At 36.6% G+C, this 18,422-nt stretch overlaps 1 protein-coding gene across 2 annotated transcripts in view; it reads left to right on the top strand.

Annotated features, from left to right (window-relative positions):
• Positions 1-17,035, top strand: part of LOC140945935 (transmembrane 9 superfamily member 1-like) — an 18,380-nt gene extending 1,345 nt beyond the window's left edge. The window contains exons 3-18 of one of the 2 annotated variants that reach the window (XM_073394996.1): positions 646-727; positions 1,006-1,110; positions 2,962-3,080; positions 4,185-4,294; positions 4,709-4,772; positions 6,111-6,182; positions 7,253-7,322; positions 9,925-10,008; positions 10,866-10,941; positions 11,809-11,858; positions 12,422-12,514; positions 13,219-13,329; positions 13,438-13,549; positions 14,255-14,305; positions 14,822-15,013; positions 16,417-17,035. In XM_073394996.1, the coding sequence (XP_073251097.1) occupies positions 646-727; positions 1,006-1,110; positions 2,962-3,080; positions 4,185-4,294; positions 4,709-4,772; positions 6,111-6,182; positions 7,253-7,322; positions 9,925-10,008; positions 10,866-10,941; positions 11,809-11,858; positions 12,422-12,514; positions 13,219-13,329; positions 13,438-13,549; positions 14,255-14,305; positions 14,822-15,013; positions 16,417-16,618 (1,593 nt within the window). In that variant the 3' untranslated portion in view covers positions 16,619-17,035. Of the gene's footprint in view, positions 1-645; positions 728-1,005; positions 1,111-2,961; positions 3,081-4,184; positions 4,295-4,708; positions 4,773-6,110; positions 6,183-7,252; positions 7,338-9,924; positions 10,009-10,865; positions 10,942-11,808; positions 11,859-12,421; positions 12,515-13,218; positions 13,330-13,437; positions 13,550-14,254; positions 14,306-14,821; positions 15,014-16,416 lie in introns of both variants that reach the window. The other variant, XM_073394995.1, reaches the window with a different exon arrangement.
• The last annotated feature ends 1,387 nt before the right edge of the window (positions 17,036-18,422 follow it).

Raw genomic sequence — 18,422 nt, 5'->3', positions numbered from 1 at the left:
CGTAGGTTTCTTATGCTCTTGAAGCCCAGTCTGCAGACAGGTTTCAATAAATAATTTTGTTCTGATGATAAATTTTGTCCATGAATTATTATTCCTTTAATCCTAACTACCGTGAAATAATGATCTAATAGACCCCTGGGGCATTTACTTAATTTTAGGGATCCAAGAGGAAGCATTTAATAGATAGGAGGCATTCATTTCATTTGTATAACAATCTCTACTGTACCACAGTAGTTTTAAGGAGTGGGGTGTCCAGTCTAGGCTTTCTAAAGATCCATATCACTCTTTTGAAGGCTCAATGTCAGAATCCGTTTTCAGGGGACATTACTTCGAACTTGACATTGAACAAGTGCGATGTGTAAACCCTTGTTTACCAAGAGCTTTGTTTCATCCAATTCTGTCTGTTATCATACTCGTGGTTAAAATTTAAGCAGAAATCTGATTTATTTAATATATCAGACCCCTCTTATGTGACATCCTATTTTCTTAATCACTCCACTCATTCCTATTATTAACAAACATTAAATGTAATATTATTAAGTTCCACTCCTACGGGGAAGGCAAAGGTGTCAAACCCAGGGGGGTGTTGAAGCTTTCGTTTGACCAATGTACAACCTTATAAAATCATTTTTGACATGTTCATAGGTAGAACATCGCAGTTTAACACTAGGAGAAGTTCTTGATGGTGACAGAATGGCTGTTGCAATGCATGAAATTAAATTCAAAGGTAACATCATTAAACCATAATGATCTAGGCCTATTTTAGAAGAATATGGAGTCATCAGAGCATAGCGGTGCTTATATCTACCCACTAATTTGCACAAACAGGCTGATTTTAGCAATTGGACATTTTTCATCTTTTTCTTTCTGGATATGCTTATCAACTCCATATTTTCACAAATTTAGTTTTTGTGATGTCATCACTTTTGATATGAATGTTGGTCAATCTTGGGAGTAAGAGGCTTCAATAATTATTATTATTTCATCTTTATTTCCTTTTTCCAGAGCCAGTTGATAGCAAAGAGCTGTGCGTTGTAACACTCAATCAGAAGGAAATTAATCAGCTGAAGGAGGCCATAGAAGATCTCTATTATTTTGAGTTTGTTTTAGGTATGTTTGCTCAGTTGGTTTAACATGAGATGTTGCATTTTTATTTCCCTTTATCATCATGCAAACGGATGCACCATTGTTGCCAACAACTCCCAACATTGTTGGATGTTGAATGTTGCATCTGTTTGCACACCCTGTTACATTTTGTTACGTGTTGTTGGGAGTTGTTGCCCAGAGTTGTCCCAATGGTGACCAACATCAATCTTCTCCTAACAATATCCATACATTGTCAAAAGATCAGGTCATAAGAATTAACAAATGATCACCAAAGAGAAAATGCTTTGATCTTTTATTAAATTCTCTCAACTAATTCTTAAAGGAAATGTATGAGGATCAGTTTGGAGAATTTGTATGTTGATATTGGGACTTAAAGGGTTAAACTGGTCATACTTTTGAGCCAACAACTCCCAACACCTCTTTTATTCTGTGATCGCCAAAGTTTAGGACCACAAATTTAAAACCTTTTGCACAGCTCTTCCAACATTGTTAACGCCACACATGTGCATTCCACTTGGTCTTCAAAATCTTGTGAATTGTATCCTGCCCATGATGCACTGCAGGTCCCAGCGTTGTTAAGAGTTGTTGCATTGATTTGCACAACTCTGTCAACACAGAGGCAATGACTCTCAAAACATCTGTTTGCATTTAGCTTATGGATGATGCAGGATTGTAATTAAGAGCTGGGGGCCGGGGATTTTCCCTGGCTACTAAGAGAGTGACCCCCGGCTACTGTTATTGGAAAATAGAAGAAAAATAGAACCAAAAGAAATCCCTAGCCGTTTGATTCCCCACCTACTTGTTGTGTTTTCCTGGCAACTTGAAATCTTAGTGACAACCCTGATGATGGTCCTTAGAAGATGACTGTTCAAATGGGGGAGGGGGTAGGGTGTTAGGAAAGATATTTGATTTTCAGATGCTTCCAACAAAAAGGTGGTTTGGTGGTTTGGTGGCCTTTGACGACCATTGCTCTTGTCTTCCTCCCTTATAAATTTTAGAGAAGATATAAAATTACCTACACTGCTGATCAAGAAGAGTGGGGATATATACATAGAGATTCTTTCTGTCTATAGTCAATACTCTAAGAGAAGTGGTTTAAAGGGTTAAGGATGGAAGTTACAGCTGTATCATGCTAAAATTAAAAGGTATAACAGGGTGCAAAGAAAGTCATTTTTACAGCTTGACATTGGGGCACGCTGAAGCTAACATTTACTAGCCCATGCCAAACACCATTTCAACTAGCTCCAAAAACGTTTTGACAAGCACATTGATTTCACAGTTCTTCTGTAATTTGAATTCCTCAAAAATTTCATTTGCCCGTTGGGCAAGTTAATAAGTAAACAGAATTCACTAGCCCGATAGCAAAATCCACTTGCCCCGGGCTATTGGGCACTACTTTCTTTGCACGCTGTACAAGTGCAAGACAATATTTGTGTATTTTGCCTCAAAGGCAAAAGAAATTGGTCATGTTTTTTTCATGATTTGATTTGGTACATGTACACTTTCGGAATTTAATTTTGACCTGTAACATGTATACTCCTGGATCCTTTAAAACAGAGCATGGAGTGTTTGATGAATTATTTTGAGAGATCAGACAAGTAACCAGCTCATTATTATTATATTTGACATTGAGTGTTGAGAATTGAGTGTCAAATCTTAAGTTTCAAACCCTGAGGATTGAAACTTGAGTGACTGTCAATGTACTTTTGAGCAGTATTTTATGTTATATTGACTCAATTAGTCGTTCCACCATCCACTGACTAAGGACAAAAAGCAAAATCAGTTTCCTAAATTCATTATTATATTGATATCTATGGAAATCACAAAAATTAATGAGTTATTTTTTCAACACAGATGATCTTCCTCTGCGAGGCTTTATTGGTCATTTAGAAGAAGGTTCTTTCTTGCCGCATACCCACAAGGTTTTTCTGTGGGCACATTTAAACTTCAACATTGCTTACAATGGTGATCAGGTAATGAAGACATGACAGGGCTTGAGAAAACAAAATTGAATTCCAGCTTGTCCTTTGGGCAGGCAGCTCTCACACTTTACGTGCCTGGTGCCACTTTTTTCATTGTTAATGGTTTAGTTCGAGGGTGAATTATGGTCTGGTGCCATTGGGCTAGTAAGCTTTAAGCTTGAGAAAAGAAGAAATCTCTGACCCCTGTTTGATTACATTTGCACATTATCTTTGTGTGCTGGTTAGAGTTCCCTTCTTAGAGAAAAAAGAAATTGTAAGCAATTACAGTGGTGATGGCAGTGAAAAGGATGCTAAGATTCAAGTTGAATTTGCATTTTGTCAAACTTAATTCAAACTTAATTGTATCTTTTAAATCTACTGGGAGATTTTTGCTGGAGTTGAATTCCTAAGAAAGGGCTGTATTCAGGTTCAAAAAACAAAAGGAGAATTTTCCATGTCATGACGTCCTCCACAAAATATTGCATAAGGAATTTCTCTGCCATTTGTCTGTGGTCCAGTGGATTTCAAGGAAATGCACCATACAGCATGATGCATGTGCAGAGCTGTTCTTTTGCTCATAAAACCAAGTATTTTTTGATCTTATCATTGCTGTCATCATTGTGGTTTCTTAAGCTCCCTAATCTTTAGTCTGCTACAAACAGAGTAGCAGATTATACTATTGAACAAATAAACATTTAAGATAAAATATCTCTGAGCTGCAAAAAATCCGCCCAATGTTGGACTTTGCCTCTTTGTAGTTTTTACATAAAAAAATGTAACTTGTTGATAAGATTAATTTGAAGATATCACCTTTTAAGACATCTACAATAAATGCATCCTTCAATCATAAGATTAATAGCCTAACATTATTTACTTGCAATAAAATTATCAAACTGCCAAAATATGCCCACTTGTGTCCTTTCATTCCACTCAATGAAACATGAAACAGATGTCTTGAAAAGTGATTATGTGCTTAACCGGCCTCCAATCCTATTCACTTAGTTACTTAACTTACCGGTATACATGTTGTTGTTTCTGTGAAAGTTACACGTCTTTACTAAAGCTACTGGGTTAATTAAAGATGTTTAATTGCTATTATTTATTTATTTTTGTCAGATTATTTCAGTTAATGTGAGTACAACAAACCACCAGCCAGTAGCTCTGGATGATGTAGAACTGCCTTTCAAAGTCCAGTTTACTTATAGTGTAATTTGGAGCTCTACTGAGTAAGTAAGATCCTTCATTGTCTACGTTACCTGTTCAAATTTGTTTTCAGGTTATTTTGATTTAACTAACCTAATATACATTTGTATCTAAAGTTGATTATCATTTTCCTCTCTCTAAGCGGAAAGCTAGGAGACAAAGGTTACTGCAAATGTGCAAAATAATATTGGTGAATTATTTTATTTCAGTATTCTGCCACACAGAATAAATTACAATTAGAATAAAAAAGATAATAAATACGTTAATTAATATTAAATTTAAAACGAGCATACAACTTGGAAGGGGTGACTGTGGCGGGGAAATCTCCGAGAAGCCCAGCTTATGAGGAATAGAGATTACCCCAAAGGAATAGATTTTTTTTAGTATGCAGGCAATATGTGACAATATAGTTACTTTTTATTTTATTTTTTTTGTAGCACTCCGTACTCAGAGAGGCTCAAGCTAAAAGGATCTGGATCATTTTTTCCAAAGAGTTTGGAGGTAGGGAAATCTCCATTACTCAAATTAATCTCCATCTGGGTCATTTTTGGCCGAGTGCAAATGTCAAACTTCTCATGTACTGAACCTAATCCTTTCAATTAAGTACATGAAAAGATTGACATTTGAATCAAGTATTAAAGGAGCTGTGTCACAAAATTCAGCCAAAGTAGGAAATTACAAAATGCCTGTTAAATTAAGAGAAACATAAAAATAACCGCTTAAAACTTAAAAGGAAGGTTAAAATAACATAACAGAAACAACAGATGCCACGGACGGGCAAAACTGAAGAAGATTGAAACGGATCGAAATTAGGGTTTTTGAAAACTGTTCAGCCTAACAGTTTTTCAAAGTTGATCCCTGCTTCTTGCGTGCAACTTCAAAAAACAATAATGCTCAGGAGACATATTTGTTTGTCTCAGATCTCTGATTTTATCATTTACCTGTAATTTCTTTGCTTACTTTAAGTTCCATAGTGATTGAGGGCGAGTAATTGGCAGAATTAAACAAAATGAACTGGACTTCCATGACAGCCCCTTTAAACAGGGCTTCTGATATTTTGCGTGGTCGCGGACCTGCGAATTTCAGGTATTTCCGCGAAATCCCGCCAAATTTGAAATTACTGATTGTTTCTTGGCGAAGTTTACCCCCGAAATTTCCCGTGAAATGGGTTGATTTCTCTAAGAATTTGCTCCTGAAAATCCTTCGAAAATTGACTTTTTTCCGCTAAAATCCCGCGAAATCGGCCGATTTTTCTGCAAATTTTGACATTTCTCCCACGAAAATCCCACGAAATTGGCCGATTGTTCCGCGAATTTTGACTTTTTCCCACAAAAATCCTTCGAAATCGACTGATTTTTCCGTGAATTTGCCCCTGAAAATCCCACAAAATTTTGCTTTTTTTCCGCGAAATATCAGAAGCCCTGTTTAAAGTCCGACATATCTAATTTGGGCGGATCCAAGACTTAAGTTAGAGTGGCGCACATGAGAATTTTAAATGAGGAGTGACTTTGTTTCAAATGTTGATCTTTTCATGAACCTAGCATAAATTACTATAATTTATTTTCACTGGAAAACACTGTGCACCATGTACATCATTAAAATGAATTGAGTTCAACATCTGATCAACTGTCAAACTTTTGTCATTCAGTTTGACCAAAATAGGTAAATTAAGTTTGGTCCATTAGAAGTTTGATATTTCAACTTGGCCGTACAGTAAGAACAGTAATCTTAGTTTCAGGTGTGATTTCCACTTTATTGTCGAAAAACTAGAAAAACATTTTTATTTAATGATTGACTTGATCCAACAATTAAATTTTACATGCATTTGATACTTTTCAGATTCACTGGTTGTCCATTATCAACTCAGTAGTACTTGTGTTTCTGCTCATTGGATTTGTTGTCATTATTCTGGTAAATACCTGTAGATCCTTATGATATTGTTGGCTTGTACATGTATTGATAGAGAGGATATTGCATGTCTGTGCCAAGATATGAAATGTCTTTTGGATTTTTGAACAATGCGAATGAGTGAAATATTTTTCAGCTGAGAACACAAATCTCACATCTCCAAGCAGTCAGATCTTTTCATGTGTGAGGATATTTTGTAAGGAAAAACCAGTGAGGAAACCAGTGGTGGCATTGCAAAATGCTGGCTGTTTTCTCAGGCTACCTGCAGAGGAATTCAGTTTAACTGAGGATTCACTTCAAAGCAACTCTAACACAGCCATGTAGCACTGGAAGGGTTGCAGATCATAGACCTATTCGGCTAACTCAGTGTTGTACCCAATTCAAATCTCCCGGGGTTAAGATTCTTTGTGTATTGTATTTGCAATAATTATAATGTGGCATTCACATTTAAATGATATGGTAATTCCTGTAAAAACAAAACACTTTATTCCCAAAGGGTTTGAATTGGGTGCAACATTGAGTGAGCCAAATAGGTCTATAGATATTGATTTGCAGGGCTCTAAAAAACTTGAATTCCAGCATGTCCTTTGGGCAAGCATCTCTAACATTTTGCTTGCCCAGGACCACTTCTTGCTCATCCTAGTTATTGGTTTAGTCAGAGGATGGCTTCCCTTGTCCCTTGCCTAATGGGGAAGTGAACTTTAAGAGTTACTTGTCCTGCAAAAAAAATCTACTAGTCCTGGACTACCAGACAGGACATTTTTTGAGCCCTAAGGAAACAGGTTAAGTATTCCTTGGTAACTAGTTGCAGTCATATAATTAATGAATTTAATGAAGAAACTTAATAATAATAATAATAATAATAATAATAATAATAATAATATTAATAACAACAATAATAATAATAAGCAAGCGAATATTAACGTTAAAAGCCGACCTTTCGGTATCATCATGACACCATTCTCAAGGCAAAATATTAACGTTAATATTAGCTTGCTTATGTTTTAAGAAATCGTTTTTGATCAATAATAATAATATGATTATCATTAATAGTATATTGTTTTTTTCTGTAGATGAGAGTACTTAAGAGTGACTTTGCAAAATACAATGTATCTGATGATGATGAATTATTGGATGACCTCGGTATGTCTGGATTATGTAAGTTTAGCCTGTGTAGCATTCCTTTCGGAATTTGTAACACTGAACTTATGCAACACAATCTGAATGGGCAAGATGGAACCTTACTTATTTAGCGCAACATTTTAACAACCAAGTTTTAACACTTTCTAATGCCTCCTGCTCTTAATTCCCACAAGATCTTATGAGTTCTATGTTGTTGTATAAGTTCACTTACAGCAAAGTGCACGTAAACACCTGTGGCAGAAGATCAAGTAAACATTATATATTTGTTGGCTAAAAATGAAGTGGTGTCTGGATCACCAAAGCTTTTACTGTTTTCACACCAACTTCTAGAATCTCCTCCCAAAATGTTCTTGTGGTTTCATGTGAGACAGGGGGAGAATTAATTTTGACATAGCATTTAAAGTAACTTGGGTTCTTTTCCACTCACTTCTTTCAGTTTTAAAATGCGCAGCATAATGTTTTATTTTTTAAAGTTTGCTGACGGGTATTTTCTTCAATGCTGTTCTGTTTATGCCACAGGGTTTTGCGAGCCTTTTGCACCTTTGGAAAGGATGTAAATGCCCCATAGGCTAATGCTACATAATGATAGCAATAATGTTAATGATAACCTTACGATAATGATAAATCCATTGCTTAAAGGGACAGTGTCCCGATTATGCGCACACGCGAGTGTCATCTGTTTTTTCTTCAAAAGACAATAGAACTGTCAAATTGACTCGACAAGATTTCCTTCCGGACCGCACCGCCGACAGAGATTTGTTGTTTATATTCTCAAGTAATATTTTAGACTTTCGAAGAAGTCTTTCGTCTTATATAAAAATTTGGCTCGCGGTTCGAAGACTCATTGCGATTTGGTCGCTAGCTGGGCCGCCTCACGAACCGAAAATCTCGTTCCGCTCGCTTTAAAAACATATTTTCTAATTTGAAACTCGTGTCAGAGGTCAATCGCTCCAAGTCCAGTAATATCTGCCTGATTTGCTCGCGTTCTAGCCTCAAACGTAGACATAAATAAAAATGCAATCTCAACGCTATGAATCATCACAAAGGTTAGTCAAGAATGATATTATGATTCATGTCACTAGTTTTTCAAAATTTGTAGCGCCTGTTTGTTCGATTTTGTCGGCCGTAGGGAGATTCATTTAAAAGTTTACTAACGCGTCGTTGCAAAACATTGTGCTTCAAGAAGCTCCCCTCCACAAGATCTCCTCAGTCACATAAATGTCTCAACGGTTTCTTTCTTACAGTCTTTATTGTTGCTGTTTCATTTCTGCGTATCCCTTTTACAATTATCTGAGCTTGTATGGAAGCTAGCAGAAGAAATAAGCCTTCAATCGGCATCAAAGTGCTTCCAATCTTTTGGTCCTCCGGCCAACGGCAATAAAAGTAACGCCAAAAAATCCAGATTTTGCCCAAATAGAAACTTAACAGGAACAATATATCATTGATCTATAATCCTGAGAAGTTTTAGTGTCGTATTGAACCCAGCCAAGCGCGATGCAAACGGATTTTTCAAGATTCTCTTACTGTCCTCGCATCTTTTGATTTCGCGACATCCTGTCCAAAAATCAAAGTTTGGTGCATGCGCAGTAACGGGATACTGTTCCTTTAATGTATAGCCATCCCGGCTTGTACCTTGTTTTCTTTAAAATTGTCAATTATTTCATTGTGTTAAGGTGGGCTGGTCCACTTGTTGAGATTTTGCTTTGAGCAACCATGATCTTGGCCAGTGAAATTACAGTGTCAATTTAGGCATGAGCCAAAACTTTGATATGAGGTAAAACCTTGCGACTGTCCAGACAAATTTCTGAGCACTGTGATCAAGATAACTAAGATACAATAAATAATAATGGGTTGTGTTTTTGCTAGGGCAATTTTAACTTAGATAAAGCCAGAAAAGTCTGGAAATACAGTAAAAACACCTCATCTTGGTTTTAGCTAGTTGAAAATGCAAGCTGTTTTCACAAGCAAAAATAAAGGGTTTTCTTGCCTTTATGAGCAGAAATTCATGCAGAGTTATACTACCTCACGAGATGGCCTGATAAACACAACAGCCAATCAGGTCATGCGTAGTGACAGAAGCCTGCCAAATAATCTGGTAACATTATTTTCCAGGCAATTGCCTCATGGTTGAGCTTGAGAAATTCAACATGGCAAACAATTCCAACAGTCATTTTGATTGTTTTAATGATTTTGACCACCAAAACAATAAACATGTTTAATTTGATTCTTGGCCTATTTTCTTGGCCTTGGATTGTTGTACGACACGGAAAGCAAGTGGCAATTTGTATTTTGTGTACAGCAGTACAGTTTTATAAATAAGCTGTTTAAGTTACACAGAATGCCAACATCATTACTTTAAATATACCATTCATAATGAACCATTTTTTCATAATGTTTCTCCTGCTTTCTCTATGCAAGCAGTTGCCTTGTCTACTTAAGGAGAAATGCTTTTGATGCTTACTTTACCTTTTGTGTCTCGGCAATAATTTATCACAATGTAGGTAGCTTCCTATTGGCTTAAGAAGTGAAAGTCCTACTCAAGGACTTAAATGTTGAAGTCTTTGCTCAACTTTTGTTTTAAATTATATAATGTACTCTGTAGATCATGATGAAGTTGGTTGGAAGATTATTCATGCTGATGTATTCAGATTTCCACAGTACAAAAGCTGGCTTTGTGCTATCCTGGGTGAGTTAAATTTTATTATCCCGTGACTCTAACCTTATTATGATAGAAAAAAAGTAACTCTAAATCAAGTGAGTGTTGTGCAGAGAAAGCTGTGCATTAAGCAACTGCAGCTGTAGCAACAGAAACAAATAATTTTCTACTGTTTAAGATCTTATGTTGAATTTTTCCTTTAATTAACAGCAATTATTTATTAGTCTAAAAATCCTAGAATCCGCATGATAATATAGCAGTTTTTAATTATTGTGGCCTTGTTCCACACAACACTTCACTCTCTTGTACACTGATTCAAAACATGAAAAGATGAAAAGTTTATCACCTGTTGGAATATCATAATTATTAAAAATAGTGGTATTGAATAATGTTAATCCATATTTTAGCCTTTTTTACAGTCAAAGCTGGTTTCAAATAACAAACAAGGGTTCTTGACCAGTGATTTTGCTAGAAACCACTCAGTGTAAAATTGAAAACCATAATAGCTAAGCCAGGTTTTATTTAAATTGTGGATGGTATTTTAATATTTTCTTACCGAAAAAGTAATGCCCATTCGTTAACAACAACCTCCCACTTCAAAAAAAGTTATGTTGTTTGTACCTACAGTGAACCCGTTGATCCAGTCCTTGTATTTGCAGTATATTTGCTTTTAATATTGTGTGGTATTTGGGGCTTTTTCATTAACATTATTATTCAATCACAAATTTCTCAATTTGTGTCCAAAATTTTAATGCTCATTTTAGGTGCTGGCTCTCAGTTCATCACGCTGTTTGTTTGCATCCTGACAATGGCATACATGGGCATGTTTAATGTCCATAGGTGCGTACTGACCAGGCAATAAATACTCTTATTGTGTTATTTCACAGGCGTGGGTTCACAGTTTCTGACCCTTTGCTTTGGTATCATATTTTTGGCTTTACTGGGTTTGTTTAATGTTCACAGGTAGGCCAAATGTTGTCTGTTGATCTTTTCAAAGAGTTAATGTAGAAATGGTGTAAGCATTGTTTCTGGCTGGACCAACACTCAGGGTCTTTCAATAACTGAGGAGAGAGTGCTGCCTTTGTAATGGTGCTTAGAACTTTTAATCTTCTAGGATAAGGACGATAAACCATTTAACCATTGGGCCTGTCTCACAACCTTTGCACATACAAATTATGTGGAACGTTAAAGAACCCACTCACTATTTGAAAAGAGTAGGGAACATAGACTCTGGTAGTGTGTCCAGCCTTTCCTGGGCTGGGTGTATTATCTGTAAGGAAAGATCTTAATATAGGGATAATCTCATGATCCTTCTTCAGGATTCATAATGGCTACCTGTAAAAAGAGTATGTCTTGACTGTATGTATTGATAAGTTTGTTGCTGGAATGAAGTAGCTCAGAAGGGAATTTGAATCACATTTGAAGAAGTGTGTTTTGGAATGTCTAGTACATTGCCAGCTTTTATCAACTGGCATAATCTATGAAAATCAAATCTCTTCTAGAAAACAAGGGAGAATTTTTCAGCAGTTGACAAAATAATTGTTGGACTTGTTGAGCAGGATTTTCATTAAGAATTCTAGTAGCAGGAGAAAGGTGTAATGTTACGGGAAAATACTTTTAAAGGGACTCCACATTTGAATAAAAATGGTCATGGGCTACTGAAAGGTTGCTGGAGAATTCTGCATAGGAAACGGAGAATTTTACGGTCTCCGGCGCCTAATGAACTCCCTGGTTGAGTGTTGTTGATTATTTTTATAATTTATTTGCTTGTTTATTTTTTTACACTCAGGGGCTAATTATTTATTTTGTTAAATTTATTGTAACTGGTAGGCATGGCTCCATGAACACTGCTGCGGTTCTTCTTTATGCTTTGACATGCTGTAAGTTAAAATAAATCACAGTGTATGATGGTTGCTGTATGGCACTATACGATGAATTTCTTGTATGTAAAAAAACCAGTAGAGTTAATTAAGTTATTTATGGTAACCTTTTCAGCAGTAAGCAAATAACCTTAGGGCTCTAACGACACCAAGATACACAGTGTACATTTGTAGTAATTAAGATAAGACACTATGAATATTCATTTCTGTCCTGGCTTACTATTAAGGTTTACATAAGCTAACTTCAAGGTTTAAAATGTTTGAGAAATGCCCATAATTATCTTACAACCCTCTTCAACAAAGTATACTCCATAGGAGAACAGAGCTTACTTCAGAACAATAATTATAGGGTTCATCCGGAAATAAGCAGTGCTGTTGATTTCTTACTATTTTTTAATGTTGTTAAACCCAACAAAAATTAATGCAATGTACATTAAGTCATTTTATTGTTTTTCCCTTTTAGCCTAGGTTTTTAATAGATGCTCTGTTTCTTTAATATAAATAGAAAATTCAGTGTGCAGTTCAGTTTTATTATAAGTTGTATGCTGATGTTTTGTTGCCAGGTGTATCAGGATATGTATCCAGTAATTTCTACAGAAATATTGGTGGAACAAACTGGGTCTGGAATGTTGTCTTGACGACTAGTATATTTTCAGGTATAATTTTTATGTATCTATTTTGTGAACAGCCACCTTCCACAAGTTGACTGTTGTTGACGAAGTCTATTAACTATTAGTTGTAAGTAATGTTTATTAGTGTGTCTTTGGTAAAGAAAAGGATTGTCGATTACAACAACTGATTTCAACAGGCTGTGTTGAAATCATCAAGTATTATCAGTCAAGTAATTAGTGTCTTGTCATTTACTACTGTGTAGTCATTAGTTGTTGTCTTCATTGATCAATTAAGTGACAATGTCAGTTCCATCAAGAAGTCTCCATAGCTAATCATATCATTGCTCAACTGACTAATGCTTGGGGGTGTAGCTAATGGAAAGGTGAGAAGGCTTTTTTAGTCAAGCTGGCCTTTTTACTTAACTGCACCTTAAGAGTTATCCCATGTCTTTGTTTTTCCAAGCATTTTGAGCTGATGGTAAGCTCTTTTTCAGCCAGTAAAATAAGCTGGCAGGCGGTTCTTATGGACATCCAATGTCTCAACGTAACACTTTGAAGGCTTGCTAACAGTATAGTTCCAGGGGGCTTTTTTCTGTAAGTGCACAGAGACCCCAGGACACTAATATAAAGGTTTATGTTTCTTTGGGGGACTGGAAAGTTTGAGCAAAGAAGCCCAAGACCCTGACCTGTGTCTCATCTTTAAGCACAGCTTTCACTAACATTGGTTTTGATGTCTTCTGTTATTATAGTACCTTTCTTTGTGATATGGAGCATTATAAACTCAATCGCCTGGTATTATCAGTCAACTCAAGCTCTGCCATATACCACCATAATACTGCTGATGCTGATATGGCTCATAGGTTAGTTTTAGAACATAACTGATAACAGATCTGAAAATCTCAAGGACTGTAGGTAACCTCCTATTTGACTAATTTTGTCTCATGACATGATATTATTTCTCATTGCAGTGGGTTTTCCTTTGACTATTCTTGGGGGAATTTTTGGCAAAAACTGGGCTGGAAGCTTCAATGCACCATGCAGAACAAAGAACATTCCTCGAGAAATCCCACCAATACCATGGTAAACACTTCAATGCTCTGTTCCATATCTGCTCTAAAGACCAAATAGTTGTTCACCTTTTACATTGGCAAACTGGCTGCTCCGCAGCCTGGGTTAAAAAGCCTGGGCTACACCCTATTTGGGATTTGCATTTTCACAGGATTTTCATTAAGTTTTAAAGTAGACAGCTAGGATGTGAAAGTAGGTGGCTTGGTAATTGAGTGCTGTAGGCAATTACAGGGTTTCGCTCTCTCACTTTACCCATTTTCCCCCAAAAGTAGATGGCTTAACTCTATGTAACGGTTTCTTTTTTAGCTAGCTGCAAGCACTTAATGAGAATCTTGTTTACCTTTTGCAAAAATCAGTCCAAGTCACTGAAAAAAAGATGCAAAGCTTGAAACTGGTTGAAGGTTGGGCTTTAAAGCAATTGAACATGAATTTCATTCTGACTAGGAAAAGAGGACTACCTTTTCAGACATTATGATGTATGTCTCAGTTATTGCTCAAAAAGTTGTGCTCCATTAGTTTTGCTTCCCATCCAAAAATTAATTTCTATACACAGGCAATTTTTTTTTTGTAAAATGTTAAACCATTAAGATGAAAATGTTAAAGTACAAGATCACAAGTTATGGAACCTCACAAACCTTTCCTTTAGACTTGAATGAAATTAAGTGACAAATAATAATATGTGCATGTATTAGTAGCTTGTACTTTCTTTTTTTCCAGGTATAGAAGTACCTTTGTTAGGATGACTGTTGGTGGCTTTTTACCATTCAGGTAACGAACCAAATATAAACTCTAAAGAAAACTTATTTTGTTACAAATGAATGTAGTTTAGTTTGACCTTAGCAATAAATTTTATCATTATTAATACTAGAACTTCAATCAGTAATATTTAACAGTTGTTAAGAATTTGGCAGTATGGATGGGGTAGCTGTATTAGAAGGCTGCAATCTGACAGAGATCCTTTGAAATGCAAGAACATCCACTGCTGTTTCTAGTTCAATATTGTTATCAATGGTTTGTTAACCCTTTGGAAAGTTAAAAAATTGAAAAAATTCCATTTTTTTTTGTAAAATCCTTAGATTTGAAAATTAAAAGTGCTAAATGCAAACATTCTGCCAACAGAAAGAGGTTTTATTTGAATGATAACACCCTACGATTTTATGATCCACAGAGTTGCAGAAGTTAGAATAACGTATTATTTTTGTAGTCACTATGACTCTGTCTAAATTCTTTTCTGAGGATGAAAAAGAAAATATTCTTCTCATTATTTTCCTTTATAATTTGCAGTGCCATATCAGTGGAGTTGTACTACATCTTTGCCACCCTGTGGGGTCGTGAGCAATACACCTTATATGGAATCTTATTTGTGGTCTTTGTCATCTTGCTTAGTGTCACGGCCTGCATCTCCATAGCTCTGACGTATTTCCAACTTTCCAGCGAGGACTATCGATGGTGGTGGCGTTCCCTCATGTGTGGAGGGTAAGCTCTCAACATGGGGTCCAAACCTTTAGCCTCTCATGCCTTTGTGGCTCCTGCCCTCCCCCCCCCCCCCCCCCTTTTTGGCTTCCTCCCTTAAACCCTTTTTGATTAAAGAATATTCAGCATTGATGTCTAATATGCCCAACTGCCCTTTAAGAACTCCCACCTCCTGCCTCTCCTTCCCTCCCCAACCCCCGGGGGGAGGGGGGGGGTTCTCCCATACATTACCTATACGTGTATGTGCCGCCCAATGGGGTCGTGATTTTGAAGCTCCTGATTTAGAACAGGGTATCCATTTCAGCGGCGTTTTCTAGAACGGGGTATAATACTTCAAACGCACGAAAGCTCCAGTTTTGTAAGCAGCCATTTGAAATTATGCAAGGACAGATTGCTTTTAAAAATAGGGTTCAATGCATTAACAAGCAAACTGTTGTACTCTTGTTGCACCCTAGAACAGAGTATAAAAAATTGGCCCATTTCTAGAACAGGGTATCAGTTTTAGGGCAAATTTTAGAACAAGGTATAAAACATTGGCCCATTTCTAGACAGGGGTATCAATTTTAGGGGAAATTTCTTTTAGAACGGGGTCCAATTTGGAGTCCCAGGCGGCACATACCCACCCAAAAAATACCCAATTGCCCCCCCCCCCCCCCCCCCCCGAGGCCCCCACCTCCCATACCCCTCCTACTGCCCCATTCTCCCCGTAGCTCCCACCCCCTGTCCTCCCCAACTGTCCAGTGATCAAATACTGAAATGTCTTGGCCGCACAGGATTAGCTCAGTTAGGAGAGTGCTTGACTGCAGAGTGGGGGCTGGACCATTACTCAGGGTCTTAAAATAACTGAGAAATGAAGGTACTCCAATTTCACTGCAAGCGGCGAGACCTTTGTGTCCCCAATTAGAACTTTCGTGCTAAATATGACACTCAAATCAAGTGCATTTTTTTGACACAAAATTGTTAAATTGAATCGGTATTAAATTTTCAGCTGTTATACCTGCCAGCATTTTTCATGTTGCAGTTGATTAGACTTGAGTCAATTACATTTTAATAGTTTTTTCCTAATACATTTTTTTGATAAGGAAGTTTGATCTGTAAGTTGTAGAATCCAGTCACATAATCAGATTGAATTAAATGAAAGAAGATCATTGTAGTTATAGACGCAACATTTGCAGTTGTAAGAAGAAAGCCTGAAAAAAATTCAGGCTTGTACGGGATTCGAACCCTTGACCTCTACAATAGCAGCTAACCAGTCATCTGGGAGCAGGTCATTGAATTAGTTCGTTATGAACCTGTGAAAGGATGATGATGAAGTGATGATTATATGAAAATCATATATTCATAACTTGATCAGATTGAAGTTGTTGATCATTATCTAATTCTTTAATTTGCTTGTTCAATTACAGTTCCACATCTTTGTTCGTGTTCTGCTATGCCCTGTTTTACTACTACAGGAGATCCAACATGTCTGGCATGTTACAGTCAGTGCAGTTCTTTGGTTATACATTACTTGCCTGCTATGTGTTTTTCCTCATGCTAGGCACTGTCGCCTTTGTTGCATCCCTCAAGTTTATAAGATATATTTATGTCAACCTGAAAATGGACTGATTTGGTCACAAAACAACCCTTTGGCAAGAAGAAGAAATCAAGAAAATCCGTTTTATTCCTTTTTGTACAATATTTAAAAGCCAATTAGTGCACCATGCAAACATATTAAGTAGCTTAACCCTTTAAGTCCCAGTAGTGACCAACAGCAATTTTCTCCTAACAATATCCATACATTGTCATGAGATGAAGTTATGAGAATTAATAATATGATCACCCAAGAGAAAATACTTTGATCTTCTATCAAATTCTCTTAACTAATTCTTAAAGGAAATGTATAGAGATCAGTTTGGAGAATTTGTATGTGGATATTGGGGCTGTGAAACTGCCTAATTTCACATTCTCTAGAGGATGTGAACACAAGACAACAGTTTTCTAATTTTTTTAAACTTAGATACCAGAATTCAGTTTTAGAACAATTTACTATAAACATTTGACAAGTTGAACAACATGGAATAAGAGCAATGAATTTGGAAACAGTGTCAAAAATGGATTCACTTTTTACAGGGGCGGATCTAGGGGGAGGGTGCGGGGGGAGCGCACCCCCCCCCCCCCCCCCCCGAGATGACCTGCGGTTTTCTAATACAACTGGTATTCTGCAAAAAAAAAAAACTATGTGGTCTATTGGTGTTGAAGTAGAGCAAGAGACGAGTGCACCCCCTCCTAAAAAAACTCCTGGATCCGCCCCTGTTTTAAGAGAGGTTTTCACTGCCATTGTCATCGTTGCTTAGGCTCCTTATTAGAGAGCTTTAGATTTCAGGATGAGGACGACTACGAGTACGAGAGTTTAATTCAAGTGTTTTCGTGTATTGTCGAAAAATGTTCAACAGGGAAAGCTTCATTGAACTATTTTTCATGTGCAGTTATTTTTATGCTTAACATAACTCCCATTAAGGTCAGTAGACACAAGGCGACAAGCTGCAGCAACATGTCACGGTGACACATCACAGCGACAAATCGCTTTGTGTATAATGGATAATTTTTGTGAATAATATCTTTGTCTCTGCAACAAAGTTTTGTCCCAGCAACAAGTCACACAAATTCAGTATCATTTGATTTTTTTGTGACTTGTTGCAGCAACAAAATTCTGTTGTGCATATATATATATATATGTGGAGATAAAGATTTTCACAAAAATGCAGACTCCAGTACACATGAAGCAATTTGTTGAAGCAATGTATTGCTGCAACTTTTCGCTGGAACTGTAAACAAGGAGTGATTTGTCATGGCGACATTTTGCTGTTTAACTTGTCGCCTAGTGTGTCCCGACCTTTAGTGACTACATGACACAAACCAAAAAATGTCAAAAAATAAAGAGTGGTGGCCAAGAAAGAGAGACTGAAAAAAGAGTGAATGAATGGACTGTCCATCAGAGCAAAAGAAAGGAGTGGAGAAGTGACCATTAGCAGATCAAGTTTGACTGTAATATTTATTTTTAATTAGCATGGAGATGAAAAGTAGGGCTAACTAAGTTTGCATTTCTTTGGGAAGAGCAGAATCTGTATCTTGAATCTAAAAATTTAAATTACGCCAGTAGTTGTTAAGCTCAAACGATGAAGAGCTTGTGTTTTTTTAAATTTTTCATTAATAATTTCAGGTCTAAGGTAGAAGAAAATAATATTGTTCATGTGATTTGACTCCGCAGTAAGCTAAAACCCAATCAAAAGTATATTTAAAACCTTTTTGCTTCTCAGATAATGTTAGTATGTTGCTAGGGTCATTATACTTGATGAGTAAACTAAAAGTCCAATGAAGGACAGTAAAATATATTATTTAATGAAAAATGCAGCATAGTTTTGGAATTGGT

The sequence above is a fragment of the Porites lutea genome, chromosome 8 (genome assembly GCF_958299795.1).
Source record: "Porites lutea chromosome 8, jaPorLute2.1, whole genome shotgun sequence".
NCBI lineage: Eukaryota > Metazoa > Cnidaria > Anthozoa > Scleractinia > Poritidae > Porites > Porites lutea.
The sequence above is the reverse complement of the archived record's forward strand: the minus strand, read 5'-3'. Positions and strand labels throughout refer to the sequence as shown.